This window comes from Mustela lutreola, chromosome 2 (genome assembly GCF_030435805.1).
Source record: "Mustela lutreola isolate mMusLut2 chromosome 2, mMusLut2.pri, whole genome shotgun sequence".
Taxonomy (NCBI): Eukaryota; Metazoa; Chordata; class Mammalia; order Carnivora; family Mustelidae; genus Mustela; species Mustela lutreola.
The window spans coordinates 92,315,811-92,332,880 of NC_081291.1; the positions used below are offsets into that span (position 1 = coordinate 92,315,811).

At 37.6% G+C, this 17,070-nt stretch overlaps 1 protein-coding gene and 1 pseudogene across 2 annotated transcripts in view; both read right to left on the reverse strand.

Annotated features, from left to right (window-relative positions):
- The window catches only part of PIK3R4 (phosphoinositide-3-kinase regulatory subunit 4), a 77,177-nt gene that overhangs the window by 4,235 nt on the left and 55,872 nt on the right, over window positions 1-17,070 (reverse strand). For both annotated transcript variants that reach the window (XM_059162582.1, XM_059162581.1), the window contains exons 14-16: window positions 7,962-8,126; window positions 3,354-3,565; window positions 1,418-1,549 (exon numbers count right to left, since the gene is read on the reverse strand). In XM_059162582.1, coding sequence (XP_059018565.1) covers window positions 1,418-1,549; window positions 3,354-3,565; window positions 7,962-8,126 — 509 coding nt within the window. The remainder of the gene's footprint in view (window positions 1-1,417; window positions 1,550-3,353; window positions 3,566-7,961; window positions 8,127-17,070) is intronic.
- On the reverse strand, window positions 11,694-11,787 carry LOC131826079 (small nucleolar RNA U3; annotated as a pseudogene).

Sequence of the window (17,070 nt, forward strand, 5' to 3'; positions counted from 1 at the left end):
CCATCCGTTTCCTATTGGAACCCTGACTGATAAACAAAAGGTCAGAGAGGTAGCAGGGGCATATCCCCAAAAGGCATCTGGGCCAAAGTAAGGAGTCTGGCTGTAACCTGGAATGGGAAGGTACTGAACAGCAGAACGAACAGTCTTAAGAAGTAAGGATTAAAGCAGGGAGTTACAAGCATATTGTATTAATAGGGACAAGAGATTACGGTGGTTTGGAGAAGGGAGACAGTGAAGGAAATAGTAAAAATTGGTCAGATTCTGAATGTATTTAAGGACCATACAAGATTGGCTAAAGGACTAGAAGGAAGATGAGAGAGAAGAATCAAGGACAACACCAGGCTTCCTGAGCACCTCGAGTAAAAGAGCTGTCATTTACTTGGACAATATGGTGGGAAGAACAATACTGTCTCAGGGTAAGGAAACCAGGTATTTGGTTTAGACATGTCAAATTTAAGGTGTCTATTAGATATCTTAGGGGGGATTTTAAGTAGCTATAAAACTGTGAATAAATGTGGTATTTAAAGCATGGAACTACACAATGTCATACAGCAAAGCCGGTGTAGAAGGAGAAGGAGTTAGGACCAAAGACTGAGCCCTGAGGCAGTGGAGCAGGTCAATTTTAAAAGAAGATGGGGAATCAGCTGCAAATCAATGAACACGAGAACCAAGAAAGTGATGTCCTTGAAGTCATGTAAGGAAAGTAGTTCAGAAAGAGGATACTGTAACTGACCAAAGGATGAGTCAAGTAAGAGGTGAGCAGATCAATGGCCATCAAATTTGGCAACACAAAGTCTTTGACAGAAGCAGCATATGAGAAGGGACCAAAGAGGCTAGATGCAAGACAACCAATGAGAAGACATAAGAACAGCAAGAGCTACTTTTTACCAAGCACTGCACGTATGCCAGGCTGTGTGCTCTAGTGTTTTATCTCAAATTCTTAAAACTCTGCTAAGAAAGTATTTTTAACCACATTTTACAGATAAGGAAAGTAAGTTTCAAAAACCTGCCGAGAATCCATACAAGAAAATCCAAATGCCCAGTGAGGGGAAGGATGGGAAGCAAAGCTTGCAAAAAACACAACAGAAACACATCAACAAGAAATGGCATCTGACAAGGATGAGTCAAGGTTTCTAACTCACATTTCTAAGATGGTGGTGGCAGCTTCAACAAAAATATGGGAGAAAGGAAACAAATGGAAGGTAATGGTACAATTAATGAGATCATTTTTAAGGATAATAAATATGAAATGACAGCGAGATAGCAGTGGTAGGAACTTCCATCATCAGAAACAGAACAAAATCAAGATTTGGTTCACACATGAAATAAAAACTCTAAGAATTTGAGTCTTGGCAGCAGCATATTATGCACTTCCAAAAACATCCCCCAACACCTGAAAGCCTGCCCTCCATTTTACCTGCAATCACCCAGGACTGGTACAGAGGATGCATGGAGAGGCGTCTGATTCGAGCCCTGGAAGGATGACAGTGACTGGAAATTGGCAACTGGAACCTCATGTCCCAACAAGCCATAGTACCACTGCTTGTACCTTAAAGGAAAAGTCAAAAAGATTACCATATAATGATTAAAGTACACCAAGCTGCATTTATACAAATAAACAACACCACTAGCTTTGTGTGAATGTATTTTATTCATTCTTTGTTCTCATGAAGCTATCTCCCTGGAGTCACAAAGCACTTCTAGTTGTTAAATAAAGATATAAAATGAACATCAAAATGCTACTACATAATTGTGAAATAAATGAAGTTGAAAAAGAATAATTCATTAATTACACTGGTATTAACTGCCAAAGGCACACATAAAAAACAAAAGGTCAAGAGAAGAAATAAACTGCATTTGATAAGCCAAAATGTTCAGAATGCCTTAAATCACCAAAACCCATGTTCTAGTGGCATTCAGTGATCACTTAACCAACCCACAGTGGCAGGAGTTTTATAGCTATCATCAAACTTCAATCATTTCCATGTGCCCTTTTCTCCAAAACATTCTGGAAACCGGTATCGATATCCAATCACAGCAGAAACTGGAGTGAGTACCTGTACATCTGCCCACAACAAACTCCACAGAGAAACCCCCCATCTCCAAAGAACACTGCCAACCCCAACACTGAACAGCTGGTCCTGACAGAGGCACAGAGCATATTCTTGGACTGGTCTCCAATTCCAATGGAGATACTGGGAGTGTGAAAAGGCAAAAGGGCAACAGGGTCCCTCTGAAACCTTGCCTCACTGCAGGACAATGGCTCAAACAGCCAAGGTAGTTTGGCTGCCCCCAAAGCTAATGAGAGCCATCTGACAGCCATCACTGCCATTTACTAAGCTACTCACAGAGTTTCATATCTACGCATAGGCCTGGCATCACATCTTTCTGAACCCGTACAGTTTATTCCCACAAAAGGCAAACACAATGTATTCCATATAAACTATATAAAAAGACATAAAGGAAAAGGCAGATACTCAATGTCATAAATATAAGTTAGGGGATCTGGAAACCAAAATTCAAGCACAACAGATTATAATTCTTCAGAAAGTATGGCAAATGGGAAAAAGTGAGATGTGATACATTCTCAAGGGGCAGGTTCAAAGCCTTATGGGGGCAAAATGTGAAACTAAAATAGGAAAGCAGCCAGCAAGATAACATGGTACACCTTCAGCCTTTGAGAAAGGGAGGTAAGGAGGAATAATGGGGCAAGAAACTGCCATTTAGCTCTTCTCCAGTATGAGGCCCTGTGATAGATGCTTTTAATTCATTAAATCCTCAAAGCAGCCCTTGAAAGGATTAGCCCCATTTGAAGATGAGGGTCCTAAGACTCAGAGAAGCTATGCAGCTTGCCTGAGGTTACTGGAATTTGAAAACCAAGTCTGCACAAATTCAAATGCTCTCATCAAAAAAGCCTGCTGCTTCTCTGGCAGGATAACAGAATGCCACCAAATCTGATCACTATAATGATTACAAAAAGGCTCATTTAAGAATAAAGAGAAAAAGGAAACTTTTAGCCATTGGGATACTGAAACCTTTCAAATTTTTTTAATAAAAAAATTAAATTGCAAGTGATTATAATGTAATAATCAAAAATATAAGGAGATGAGGAGGTGCCTTGGTTTTGGCTCAGGTCATGATCTCAGGGTTGTGAGACTGAGCCCATGTCAGGCTCTGAGCTGAGTTTGGAACCTGCTTGGGATTCCCCTGTCTTTCCCTTCGCTTCCACCCCCCCAACCCCAGAAAGGGGCGGGGGGTTACCAATGATGAAAAAGGAAAAAACTTTCACAAGAAGGCAATTCCATATATTAGTGGCATTCACAGCCTAATCAATGACTTTCAAATCAGCTCACCAATGCAAAGCCAGCACTGGTGGATGTCCACAGCGAAGGAAGTGATGAGGCCTGACTTCAGATCATGCTTTAGTGTCCATGCATTGCTTGAAGACCTGAGGTCCCAACCAACTAGAGAGCCATTCACAGTGGCATAGGCGAGAACAGACTGTGCCCCAGAGTTGAAGTGATGCATATCCACGACACAGCCATCATCCTTCTGGTCTAGAATTCTAAAGAAATACACAAAGCAAAAGATAAAGATTTTCTAGTCACTGAAAACATAGACCAGCTTCTATTTAAGATAAATTTATATTCTAACCATAGTCAAGAAAGAGCAACTGTGACGCATCAAGCCAATGATACCTGAGGCATTTTTTATAATAACTTCAGACTTACAGAAGAGTTGCACAAATAGTACACAGAATTCTTATAGATCCTTCACCCAGCTTCCCCTCATGTTAAAAACCTACATAATCACAAAAAATTTATCAACACGAAGAAATTAATCTTAGTAACAATGCTTATAAAATACAGAACATAATCAGATTTTTATTAGCTTTCTACTCATGTCCTTTCACTGTTCCAGGATCCAAAACAAGATACCACATGGCACATTGAGTTGTCATGTATTTATCTGACCCTAGTCTTTGATTGCTTTTCATGATTGTGACATTTTTCAAGATTACTGGTTATTTTATAAAATATCTCTAATATCTCTCCATTTGGGTTTGCCTCATGTGTTCTCACCCAGTATATGCCTTATTGAAAGACCACGAAATAATTTCTCAGGGCATTTATGAGGAAGTACCTGATGCTAATTCAAACATATTAGTGATGATATTAACCTTAATCATTTGGCTAAGGTGGCATCTACCAAGATTCTCCACTGTAAAATTATTTTTTCCTTTATAACTACTCAATCTTTAGGGCAAATACTTTTGAGACCACGTAAAAATCCTGTTTCTGCGAGAAGTTCTGTCTACAAATTTTAGAATCCTTTGATAGATCGTACCTGTGGTATTCTAATGGTGACTATTTCCCTTATTCCTTCTATCCTTACTGATTAGAAGTCTTCTGTAAAGAAGACTGGTCACTTCTTCCCCCATTAATTTATTTATTCATTTACTTATTTATATCACTATGGACTCGTGGATATTTATTTTATTCTCTGAGTTATAACCCAATACTAGGATTATTGTTTTGTTGCTCAAGTTGTTCCAATTTTGGCCACAGGAAGCTCCCTCAGGTTGGCTCTGATGCCCTTTCAATGTGGTTTTGTGAACCACTTCCTAACTTTCTGGCATCACAAGATAACTCAAGACTCATCTTGTATTTTCACTGCTCAGACCTGGAATCAACCAGTTCCTTTTATGGGAGAATGGTACTTAAAGATTTATTTATTTATTTGAGAGGGGGGGGGGGAGAGAAAGAGAATATTGAGCAGACTGCTGAGCATAGAGCCTGACATAGGGCTCAATCCCACAACCCTGAGGATTATGACCTGCGCCAAAATCAAGAGTCAGATGCCCAACTGGCTGAGCCACCCAGATGCCCAGGAGAATGGTGTTTAAAAGCCAAGGTCTGTGTGCTAAGTGTTCACTGCTATGGGGGTATCCCTGCTCTAGTCCATCTCAATGGCCAGAGCTAGAAAATATGTATATGACACCTCATAGCTACACACATTATCTGTACTTCTGTATCCTTTTATGTGTATGTGTGCATATGTAAGCAAGCACACACACACATATATACACACACATATGCATATACGTATATCATGAGTCCCTATTGATACGGAGTCCATATTCATATCTATCTAGCATGAGGGTTCATTTCAGCAATCCCCTTTTCATATTTGTAACTTCTTTCCTCAGCAGTGAGAAACCTGGCTCTCACTACCTACATACTTACCTATTGTTCAACCTTAGCATACAATTAAAGTAGTTTCGGAATTGATAAACCATATTCCTGTGACAAATAACCAACTAGAACAGTGACTTCAGTTCCTTCTGTTATTCACCTTGCAGTGTCCACTTAAACCACTGTTTTCCACAGGTATTAGGATGGCTCCTTTTATTGCCCACACTCTTCAATGTGCCTATATGCTTCATCTGTAGAGTAAGTAGACTGATTTGTCATAGACTGCATTCTACCTTTCATCCTATAACTGGGTTAATTTTTTTTTTACTTAGAGTAAAATTTACTCTCTGTGGTATACAGTCCTATGCATTATGACAGAAACACAGCCATGAATCTTCTACCACAGAACCACACAGAACAAGTGCATACCCCAAAATTATCTTGTGCAGCCCCTTTGTTGTCAACCTGTGACTACCAATGGTCTCAATTCCTCCCTATAATTTTATGCTTTCCAGAATGTCACACAGTTGGAAATACACAATAAGTAGCCTTTTGGGTCTAACTTCTTTCGTTAGCAAAAAGAATGTAGGATTCATTGCTTGTTGCATTAATCAACTGTTTATTCCTTTCATAACTGATAATAAAAATAATAAAATAACACTGGTTCCTTTTTTTTCTTTTTATGTACTATTCCACTTATGGATATGCCTATTTTTTTCAAGCTGAGGCATTCTTAAACCAAAAAGAATTCATTAACATATTGGCCAGCCTCCCTGATCAGTACATATCATGCTTTTGCAGCATACACTGCAAAAGTTTTATCTCTTAGATCAAGAGTCAGCAAATAACAGCCAGGCAGTAAATATTTTAGGCTTTGCAAGTCATATATTTCTGTTGCATATTCATTTTTTTACAATCTTTTAAAAATCCAAAAATCATTCTTAGCTTATGGGTCATACTATAGGCTATAGCTTGCTGACCTCTACATCTTAGATAAACAACTATATTAAAAAAAAAAAAGATTTTATTTATATATTTGACAGAGAGAAAGCAGGACAGCACAGGAAGCAGCAGAGGAAGAGGGAGAAGCAGAGGAAGAGGGAGAAGCAGGCCCTTCGCTGAGCAGGGAGCCTGATGTGGGGCTCAATCCCAGGACCCTAACCTGGGATCATGACTTGAGCTGAAGGCAACCACTTAACTGACCAAGCCACCCAGGTGGCTTATAGATATAAGCAACTATATTTACAAACATTATAATACTGACTGTATTTCCCCCAGAGGAATGATGAAAAGTCCAAATGCCATAAATTCTAATAATTAAGAGGCATGACAACAGCCGATATGACTCAATGAAGCGAACTTTAAAAAAAAAAAAAGACTCATGGCAAGGTTTCTTTGGAGCAACCACTGCCAGTAGAGTGAAATCTACTAAACATTCTGGTACAATCTCCCCATCTGTGTAGTCAATGTTTGCTTAGGGTGAAGACAGTAACATTCATAATGGAAAGTGCCATCAGCTGCAAGGTACCTATGGGAGGAATGTGCATATCTGTTTGTGTATCTGGCCAGCACAGTCATCACACAACACAGTCTGCCATAGTTATACTATGATACAGTCCTCTGCTGAAACAATTTAAAAAAAAAAAAAAAAAAGCAGGTATTTTTTAGTTAAAAACAATATATAATATGTCCTAGACAAAAGCTACCTAAATCTGTTCAGTGAATGTCTTAAACATAATGCATATTTTTAATTGTAAAGGCAAAACAAAGTTATAAACAAATAAAATAATATAAACAATAAAACCCTAGATGATCCAACATACAACCTTTCCTTCCTTAGCTACCCCAACCACCATGTCTTAGAACCCACTTAACTATAAAAATTTGCTCATTCTGTTTTATTTCTATGGGATATCCCCCTCTGTCTGCATGCCCTTCTCGACCACCCTGCTTTGGCTAACCTACATCTGGTCTCCCCTCCTCCAGGCCTTCTTCCCTATGCCCTGCAAGCTGGCTCCCCATCCCTGTAACATGGGCACATTATCACACTGCACCTGAAATCATCTGTTAACTAATCTGCTTCTTCCATTAGACTGTAGTGTCTTAAAGAGCCTAACATATCTTGGAATTTGGATAACATATCTTTATATTTGGAATCCTAGGTGGGTAGCACATACTGGTCAGTTGAAAATTGTTCTACTTTATCTTTAAATGTCTTACCCTGTGTTAATCCGGGGGCAACCACAATTTGTAAGAAGTGAGGGAAATTCTTATATAAAACCAGCCAGTATTTTGTTTTACAATGATAAGCAAATCATTTGACTAAAAGCAGCACTCCATGTTCCCATCAACTTCAGATATTTTAATGCCAAGTGACAAAATGCTGATGTTTTGAGTTTTTGTTTTTGTTTTTTTTTAATGAACATTCACATTCTAAAAATCAGCCAGCCAGAGTTGTGCTTTTCGTAGTTGAGACAAAAGATGCATCTGATAATCAGGTTATTCAAACAAGATTCCAGACTGGGATGAGCCGTAAGTTGAAAGCCGCCCTTCTGACCTTACAGCAGAAAGAAGATATACAGAGCTTTCTGAAACTAACTGCATGTGACAGATTTCAGCTGAAAACACAGTTTTATTTATTTCGTGTGTTAAAAAAAGAATACAATCTAATAGGCCCTTAGTTGATCCAAACTACACTGGCAAGAGAGGATTAAATTATCCTAGTGCACTAAATGCCGTTTTAAAAACACAAAAGATAGAAGATACCTGCTTTGCAGAGGCTGAATCTTAGGAGACTTGGGCAGCTTAGATGCTTCAATCGCAAGAAGCTGGACGGCACCGTTGTCAGATGCAATGGCTAAGTAGTGGGAGCCCTGGCAGAACGTAAGCGTCTTGACACGTCCTCCAATTCGGCTGTATGTAAGAGTAGATCTGTACAAAAGAAAACAATGCATTTCTGCAAAGGCCACAGAGCATTATTATTGCTATTACTAAGTAAATATTCACATGGCTATTAACCAACAAAATTAGTGCTTTGAGGTCTGTTTCACCTCCTCAATCTCCTAACAAACCTTAGAATCCTGACCAAAAGCGCTGGCACAAAATCAACTTTTCTTCTATTTTCAAATGGCCATCCCCATACACATCTCTCCTATCAGAGAAAAGCTGTCATCCCCCTTTCCAACTGAAGCTCCCATTCATGTTGCCCTCATCCAGCTCCCCTTCCACTCTTACAATACCATAAGCCCTATTCTTGCACCATTCAGTAATTCTGTAATTCCCAAGATGCAGCCTGACACAGCAGGAAAAACACTGGCTTTGGAATGAAAGACCTGAGTTCCAGTACTGACTACTCATATGACCTTGGTCAAACCACTTACCTTGCTATGTATCAGTTTACTCATCTACAAAACAGGACTGCCCTAACTTCTCTACTTGGAACACAGTGAAGCTCAAATAATATATAAATAATAAAACACTCAAAAATGCAAAATATTTATTATAATATTCACTCTCTCCCACACACATGCTGACCTCTTCAGTTATCTACTGCCCTTTCTCAAATTCAATGCCAAACTGCTTGACTATATGAACTACACAGGGTGCCTCCCATGATTACCAATTCCCCCTTTCAATGCCTTCAGTACCTCCTTCATAAGGTGCGTACTCATCCTTCTCTAGGGCCATACTTCTGAAAGATCACAAGTCCCTAATCACCAAATTTATTCATCTCCATCTTTTCTGTTTGTTTCATTTTATTATGCAAGCTAATATACTACAAAGAATTATTAAAACTATAGAAAAGAATATGGAAAAGTAAAAACATTTATTTTTATTTTTTTTAAGATTTTTATTTATTTATTTGACAGAGAGAAATCACAAGTAGATGGAGAGGCAGGCAGAGAGAGAGAGAGAGAGGGAAGCAGGCTCCCTGCTGAGCAGAGAGCCCGATGCGGGACTTGATCTCAGGACCCTGAGATCATGACCTGAGCCGAAGGCAGCGGCTTAACCCATTGAGCCACCCAGGCGCCCAATACATTTATAATTCTATCTCCAGAAACACTATTAACACTTTGTTGTATAACCTTCCAAAGGGTTTTCTATGCATATTGTAATATATTCATATCTGCTTCGTAAATAAATATGGAATGATATGTTGTATTTTTTATTTATCTTTACTCTCTAGTTCACTTTTTCTTAATCACAGCTTTGTTGGAACACAATACCAATAAGGTACCAGTATGGGAGATGAGTATAGAGATCCAGGGACAAGGCACTGGGAGACACAGGAGTGCCATTATTGTTCAGTCTCTTGCATTTGTTTGCTCTCTCTCCCTCTCTTTTAATATTTAGGTATAATTTACCTATCATGAAATTCACTCTCTTAAAAAGATTGATAGCACAGTCACTAAGTTTTATAACCATTACCATTATGTAATTCGAGAACCTTTACATCACCCTGAATAGAAACCCTGTACCCATCTGCAGTCATTCCCCAATCCTTCATTCCCCCAGGTCCTGGCAACTACAGATAGTCCTTGACTTACAACTTCTCAACTTTATGATGGTATGAAAGCAACAGGCATTCAGTTGAAACCGTCCTTCGAACTTTAAATTTGATCTTTTCCTTGCTAGTGACATGCCATATGATCTACTCGTAATGCTGACCAGTGGCAGTAAGCCACAACTCACAGGCAGCCACGTGATCACAAGGGTAAAAAACGAACACACTTAAAACCATTATGATAATCTACAATGACTCAGTTTTTCTTTTGGTAGTCAACAAATTACATGAGCTACTCAATGCTTTATTATAAAACAGGCTTTTTTTTTTTTTAATCTATTTATTTATTTGACAGAGAGAGAGCAAGAGAGGGAATACAAGCATGGGAGAGGGAGAAGCAGCCTTCCTGCTGAGCAGGGAGCCCAATGCGGGGCTTGATTCCATGACCTAAGCCAAAGGCAGATGCTTAACAATTGAGCCACCCAGGCGCCCCTAAAATAGGCTTTGTGTTAAATGATTCTACCCAACTGTAGGCTAATGTAGGCTAAGCATTTGAAGGTATGCTAAGCTAAGCTATGATGTTAGGTAGGTTAGGTAAATTGAATGCATTTTTGACTTAACAGTATTTTTTTTTTTAAGATTTTATCTATTTGACAGAGGGAGAGATCACAAGTAGGCAGAGAGGCAGGAAGAGAGAGAGAGGGGGAAGCAGGCTCCCTCTTGAGCAGAGAGCCCAAAGCAGCGTTCGATCCCAGGAACCCGGGACCATGACCCAAGCCGAAGGCAGAGGCCTCAACCCACTGAGCCACCCAGACGCTCCTGAATTAACAGTATTTTTAACTTATGATGGTTTTATCATGATATAGAACCCTATCATAAATCAAGGAAGATCTGTACTAATATACTTTCTCTCTGTGGATCTGCCTATTCCAGATATTTCATATAAATGAAACCATACAATATGCTAGCTGACCTTTGAATTGGGTTTCTTTCACATAGCATGTTTTCAAGGTTTATCCATGCTGTAGCATGTGTATTTCAATCTTTTTTGTGGCTTAATACTCCACTCTATAGAGGATACACCACATTTTGTTTGTCCATTCAATAGCTTACAGACATTGTGGTTTCTACTTTGGGGCTATTATGAATGCTGCTGCTGTGAACACGGGTGTATAGCTTTTCATGTGAACAAATGTTTTCAACTGTCTTGGGTTTATACCTACAAATAGAATTGAGCGGCCATTATTAGGTAACTCTGTATTTAGCATTTGAGAAACAGCCAACTATTTTCCATCATTACTGCACCACTTTACATTCCTACCAGCAACATATAAAGGTGCCAGTTTCTCCACATCCTTTCCAGCACTTGTTACTGTCTTTTTAACTACAGCCATTCTAGTGGGTGTGAAGTGGTATCTCACTGTGGTTTTGATTTGCATTTCCCTAGTGACTAATCATGTGGAACAGCTTTCTGTATATTTATTGGTCCTATTTGGAGAAACATCTATTTGAATCCATCATCCATATTTTAGTCGTCCTTTTATTGTTGAGTTGAAAAAGTGTGTGTGTGTGTATATATATATATATATATAGAGAGAGAGAGAGAGAGAGAGTGTATATTTATATTTACAAGTACTTCTCTCTTTCTGGGGGTTGTCCTTGCACTTTTTTGATAGTGTCCTCTGAAGCACAAATGTTTGTAACTTTGATGAAATCTCACTTGTCTCTAAACACTCCTTTAAGCTACAGTCCGTAAGTTTTGGCATGTTGTGTTTTCATTTTCATTCATCTCTAAGTATTTTCTAACTTTCCTTTGAACCATTGGTTATTTAGCCATGTGCTGTTTCATTTCCATATATTTGTCAATTTCTCAGACCTTTCTGTTATTGATATCTAGTTTCATTCTACTGTGGTTAGAGAACATATATATTAATATGTTACAAAGCTTTTGAATTTCCTGAGGCTTATTTTATGGGCTCATATATGGTTTAATCTGCAAAGTGTTCCATGTGCACTTGGGTACTCTACACATTCAGAGAAACTTCTCTAGTAACGAACTATAGAAATGATCCCTGAAAGTATAGTCTTCCATGTGCACTTGAAAAGAATTTATATTCTGCTACTGTTGGGTGGAGTGTTCTATTAAAATCTCTAGATCTGGTTAGTCTGTAGTGTGATCAAATCTATTCTCTTTGTTATCTTATGCCTACTTGATCTATCCAATTTTGTTAGTTTTTGCTTCATTTGAGGGATGTGTTATCTGGTGCAAATGTTTGCAACTGTTATGTTTTCCTGATACACTGACTCTTCTATCATTATAAAATGTCCTTATTTATCTATAATAGAAACTTTTGTCTTAAAGTTAATTTTGTCCAATATTAATATAGCTGCTCCAGTTCTCTTCTAGGTACTGTTTACATAGTGTATCCTTTTACTTTTAACCAACTTGTGTCTTTGAATCTAAAGTATATCCCTTGTACATGGGCCATAGCAATATTTTTCTAAGCTATGTCTCCTGAGGCAAGGGAAACAACAGCAAAAATAAACTGTGGGGAGGGATTACATCAAAATATAATCATCTGCAAAGCAAAAGAAACAATCAACAAAACTAAAAGACAATCTATTGAATGGGAGAAGATATTTGTGAAGGACATATCTGATAAATAGTTAGTATCCAAAATATATAAAGAACTTATACAACTCAACACCAAAAACACAAATTATCCAATGAAAAAATGGGTAGAAGACATGAATAAACATTTTACCAAAGAAATACAGATGGCCAATAGACACATGAAAAGATCAACATAAGGGGTGCCTGGGTGCCTCAGTGGGTTAAAGCCTCTGCCTTCGGCTCAGGTCATGATCCCAGGGTCCTGGGATAGAGCCCTGCATCAGGCTCTCTGCTCAGCGGGGAGCCTGCTTTCCTCTCTCTCTGCCTGCCTCTCTGCCTGCTTGTGATCTCTGTCAAATAAATAAATAAAATCTTTTAAAAAAAAAAAAGATTAACATAACTCATCATCAGGGAAATGCAAATCAAAACCACTATGAGATATCTCCTCATACCTGTCAGAATGCCTAAAATTAAAAACACAAGAAACAAGTGTTGGTGAAGATGTGGAGAAAAAGGAACCCTCATACACTATCAGCGGAAATACCAACTAGTGTAGCCACTGTGAAAAACAGTATGGAGGGTCCTCAAAAATTAAAAATTGAATTACTGTATCCTATGATCTAGAATTGCACTACTGGGCATTTACCCAAAGAATATGAAAACACTAATTCAAAAAGATATATACACCCCTATGTTTATTGCAACATTATTTACAACAGCCAAAATGTAGAAGTAGCCCAAGGTCCACTGATCCATAAATGGATAAAAGATGTGGTATATATACACAATGGAATACTACTCATTTCAAAGAATGAAATCTTGCCATTTGCAACAATATAGATGGATCTAAAGAGTAAAATGCTAAGTGAAAAAAACCACTCAAAGAAAGACAAATACCTTATGATATCCTTCATATGTACAGTTTGTTTCCAAAGAAAAAAAGGGGACACACCAAAAAACAGACTCTTAACTACAGAGAACTGATGATTACCAGAGGGAGGTGGGTTGGGGGGATGGGTTAAATAGGTGAAGGGGATTAAAAGTACATTTATCATGGTGAGCACTGAGTAATGTACAGAATTACTGAATCACTGTATTGTACACCTGAAACTGAGATAATACCATATGTTAACTATACTGCAATTAAAATTTTTAAAACTGCATAAAGTGTTCTTGTAGACAGCACGTAGTCATATGTTTTTTTCATACTTTCTGCCAACTCAGTCTTTTGAATATATTTATATGATTATCAAAAAGGTAGGATTTATGTTTGACATTTTGCTATTTGTTTTCTCTGTCTTACAAAGGTTTTGTTGTTATTGTTGTTGTATTACTCCATTACTGCCTTCTTTTATGTTAAAATGTATTTTTTAGTATACCATTTTAATTCCTTTGTTGTTTCTTATACTTCATGTTTTTGAAAGGTTTATTCCAGTGGCTTCCCTGGGAAATACATTTGATATCTAAAGATGTCAGATTAATACGAATTTGATTAATACACAAAAACTTTGCTCCAAATTCTCTCTGTTCCTTCCTCCTTTTTCTGTACTATTGTCACACAAATTCTAGATTCATATATTACGAGCCCATAAACATGGTTCTATAATTATTTATGTGGTTATCTTTTAAATAAGACAATATGTAAAAAGAGTTATAAAAATGATTTATATTTTTATATTTACTTATATATTTACCTTTATCAATGTTTTTTATTTAGTCATGTGAATTCAAGTTACTGTCTTGTGTCCTTTTCTTTCAACACAAAAGATACCTTTAAGTATTTCATTTAGGGAAAATTTCCTAGCAATAAATTGTTTTTTTTAATATTTTATTTATTTATTTGACAGAGAGAGATCACAAGTAGGCAAAGAGGTAGGCAGAGAGAGAGAGGAGGAAGCAGGCTCCCTGATGAACAGAGAGCCCAACACGGGGCTTGATCCCAGGACCCTGAGATCATGACCTGAGCCGAAGGCAGAGGCTTAACCCACTGAGCCACCCAGGCACCAAATTCTGTTTTTAATGACTTTGGAATGTCTTAATTTCTTCTTTGTTTTTGAAGGACATGATGGATATAGCCTTATCAGTTGACAGTCTTTTTCTTTCAACACTTTGAATATGTCATCCCACTGACTTCCAGTCTACACCATTTCTGATGAAAGTCAAGCTGTTAATCTTATTGAGGACCCCTTGTATGCAATACGTCCCTTTTCTCTCACTGCTTTCAAGATTCTTTCAAAGGTTTGCTTATCTTGTGTCTAGTATGGCCACTCCTACTTGGAGTGCACTGAGCTGCTTAAATGTGCAGATTAATGTTTTCCAAATCTGGGGAGTTCTTAGCCACTGTTTCTTCAAATATTCTTTCTCCTCCTTTTTCTCTTTCTTGCCTTCTAGGACTTCTACTTGTGTGTGTTGGCACACTTGATAGTGTTCTGCATGCCTATGAAGCTCTGTTCATTTTTCTTTATTCTTTTTTAGTTTTTGCACCTTTGCTTGGATAATGTCAACTGATCTACCCTCAGCTGGTTTTGTCTCTTGCCAGCTGAAATCTGCACGGCCTCTCTTGTGTATTTTTCATTTAGTTCACTTACTTCATTTTTTCAGTTATTTCATTTTCAACTGCAGAGTCTCTATTGATCATTTCTATAACCTTACTGATATGTATATTTGGTGAGACATTTTCTTCACTCACTTTTAATTCTTTAGACCTGTTTAATTCTTTCATAATATTTTTAATACCTAACTTAAAGTCTTTGTCTAGTAAATCAAATAACTGAGGAATAGTTTCCACTGTTTTTTTTTTCCTGTGTATAGACCATAGTTTCCTGTTTCTTTTCCTGACCTGCAATTTTTTGTTCAAAACTAGATATTCTAATTCATATGTCAATTTTGGAAATAATATCCCAAGGTTTTTGCTGTTTATTTAGTGACTTTTCCAGGATTAATTATCTAAAGTCCATAATCTTTCTCATGCATAGCCACTAAAGTCTTTGTTCAGTTAACTTAGTGGTTGGTTAATGACTAGACAGACATTTCCTTTCCTTACCTGCCTTGAAATGATAAGTGTTCTAGCCTTTGTTGAGGTTCACCGTGTTTGTGGTACACCTTCAACAAAACAGTTTACAACTCTGCCTTATCCTTCATTTTCTCTTTGCACAGTCTCAAGGTCAGCCAGAGGCAAAAACTCGGGGTCTTCTCAGTTCTTTCTTGAGCATGCACAAAACCCTATACATGCATGTGGCCTTAAAGATATCCATGAGTATGTCTGAACTTTTCAAAGGCCCCTAAAGACTTATCATTCCCTAGTTCTTCCTCCTAAGTTTTTTTGTTAGCCTCTTGTTAGCTACAATCAATAATGCTGCTACATTGTTAAACAGCAAACAAGCTGCTGCAATGTTAAACAAGCAGCATTAATAATTTCAACAAATGCCCTGTGGGCAGCTTTTTCTCAAAGAACAGGTTGAGTCAGATCAAATAAAGATAGACACTGAGAACGGAACTTTCAGCAAACTGGCAAAAAGGTCAAATAGTGACAATTCTCTAGAAATGGGGCTTTTTAGCATGTATGACCCCTCTAGTTACTACTAAGCTGCTGGTTTTCAGGGCTACCACAGCTGTGGGACTGTGAGTTTCAAAGTTACTGCACAGCATGATAAAAGGTTGGGGGACTATTAGTTTTCAAAGCTACCACACTGTTAGCTAAACGGGGATAAAATTAGAGAACGCATGGCCCACTGTTATAAGTCAGCTGATTTTCTTGAATAACACTATTCAAACTAATGAAGGACTTAGTTAATTTCTAGAGTTCTGAAAAAGTTGATTTTGACAGTAGCTACTAATGTTCTATCCTTACTTTGTCATTCCAAAAATAGACACCCTATGTGAGTTCTTAAACCTACTTTTCAAACCTACTTTCTCACACAATGTGAGAAAATCAGAAAATATTTTATATCAAAAAAACTTATTCCCACAACACCAATTTAAGTTACATCTGCAAGTATTTGCACCAACACTTACTTATCCAATTTTACCGCTACTGCTGAACCTCTAGTTTCTAATTTTTTTACTATTATAAAGGAAGCCAATCTGAACAGCCCTTAAAACTAAATCTCTGAGTTCATTCATAGTCATTTCCTTAGGATATGGACATCATAAGTGCTTGTAATATGTATTATCAAAAAGCCCTCCAAGGATGATGGCTGTATCGATTGCATTCCACCAAAGGGCACTGTATGAGAATGACCAATGACCTTACTAGGTTTTCATGCTAGTTGGCTTTTTCATTGCATTTGAGAGCTGCCTCTAAATTCCTTTCTTAAAACTCTTTCTTCCGTTGCAGATGTAACTTAAATTGCTTCTTCTTTCTCCTTTCCTGACCACCACTCTTCCTATCCCCAAAATTCAACTGGCAAAGATCAAGTCCTCAGGCATCCTCAGAACTTAATACAGGCCCTTACGCTAACTTTTCTTCAGAGTAGCCACTCCACTCAAAAACTTCAACATCCAACACCACCAGCAACTCTAAAATATGCAACACTTTAACTTTCTTGCACACCTCTCCTAGTGTGTCAACTCTTTACCGAGATAAAACTCCACTGAGATGTTCTATCATTACATAAAAGTACCAAATTCATCAACCTCTCCTAAAATTGAGAAGCTAAATGTGCCAAAAATAGAGTAACACAAGAAACACATAAAGAAAATATGATTTAGAATACTATAAAGTTTTTAAAAAATTTATGTAAGAGATTAGAAAAATA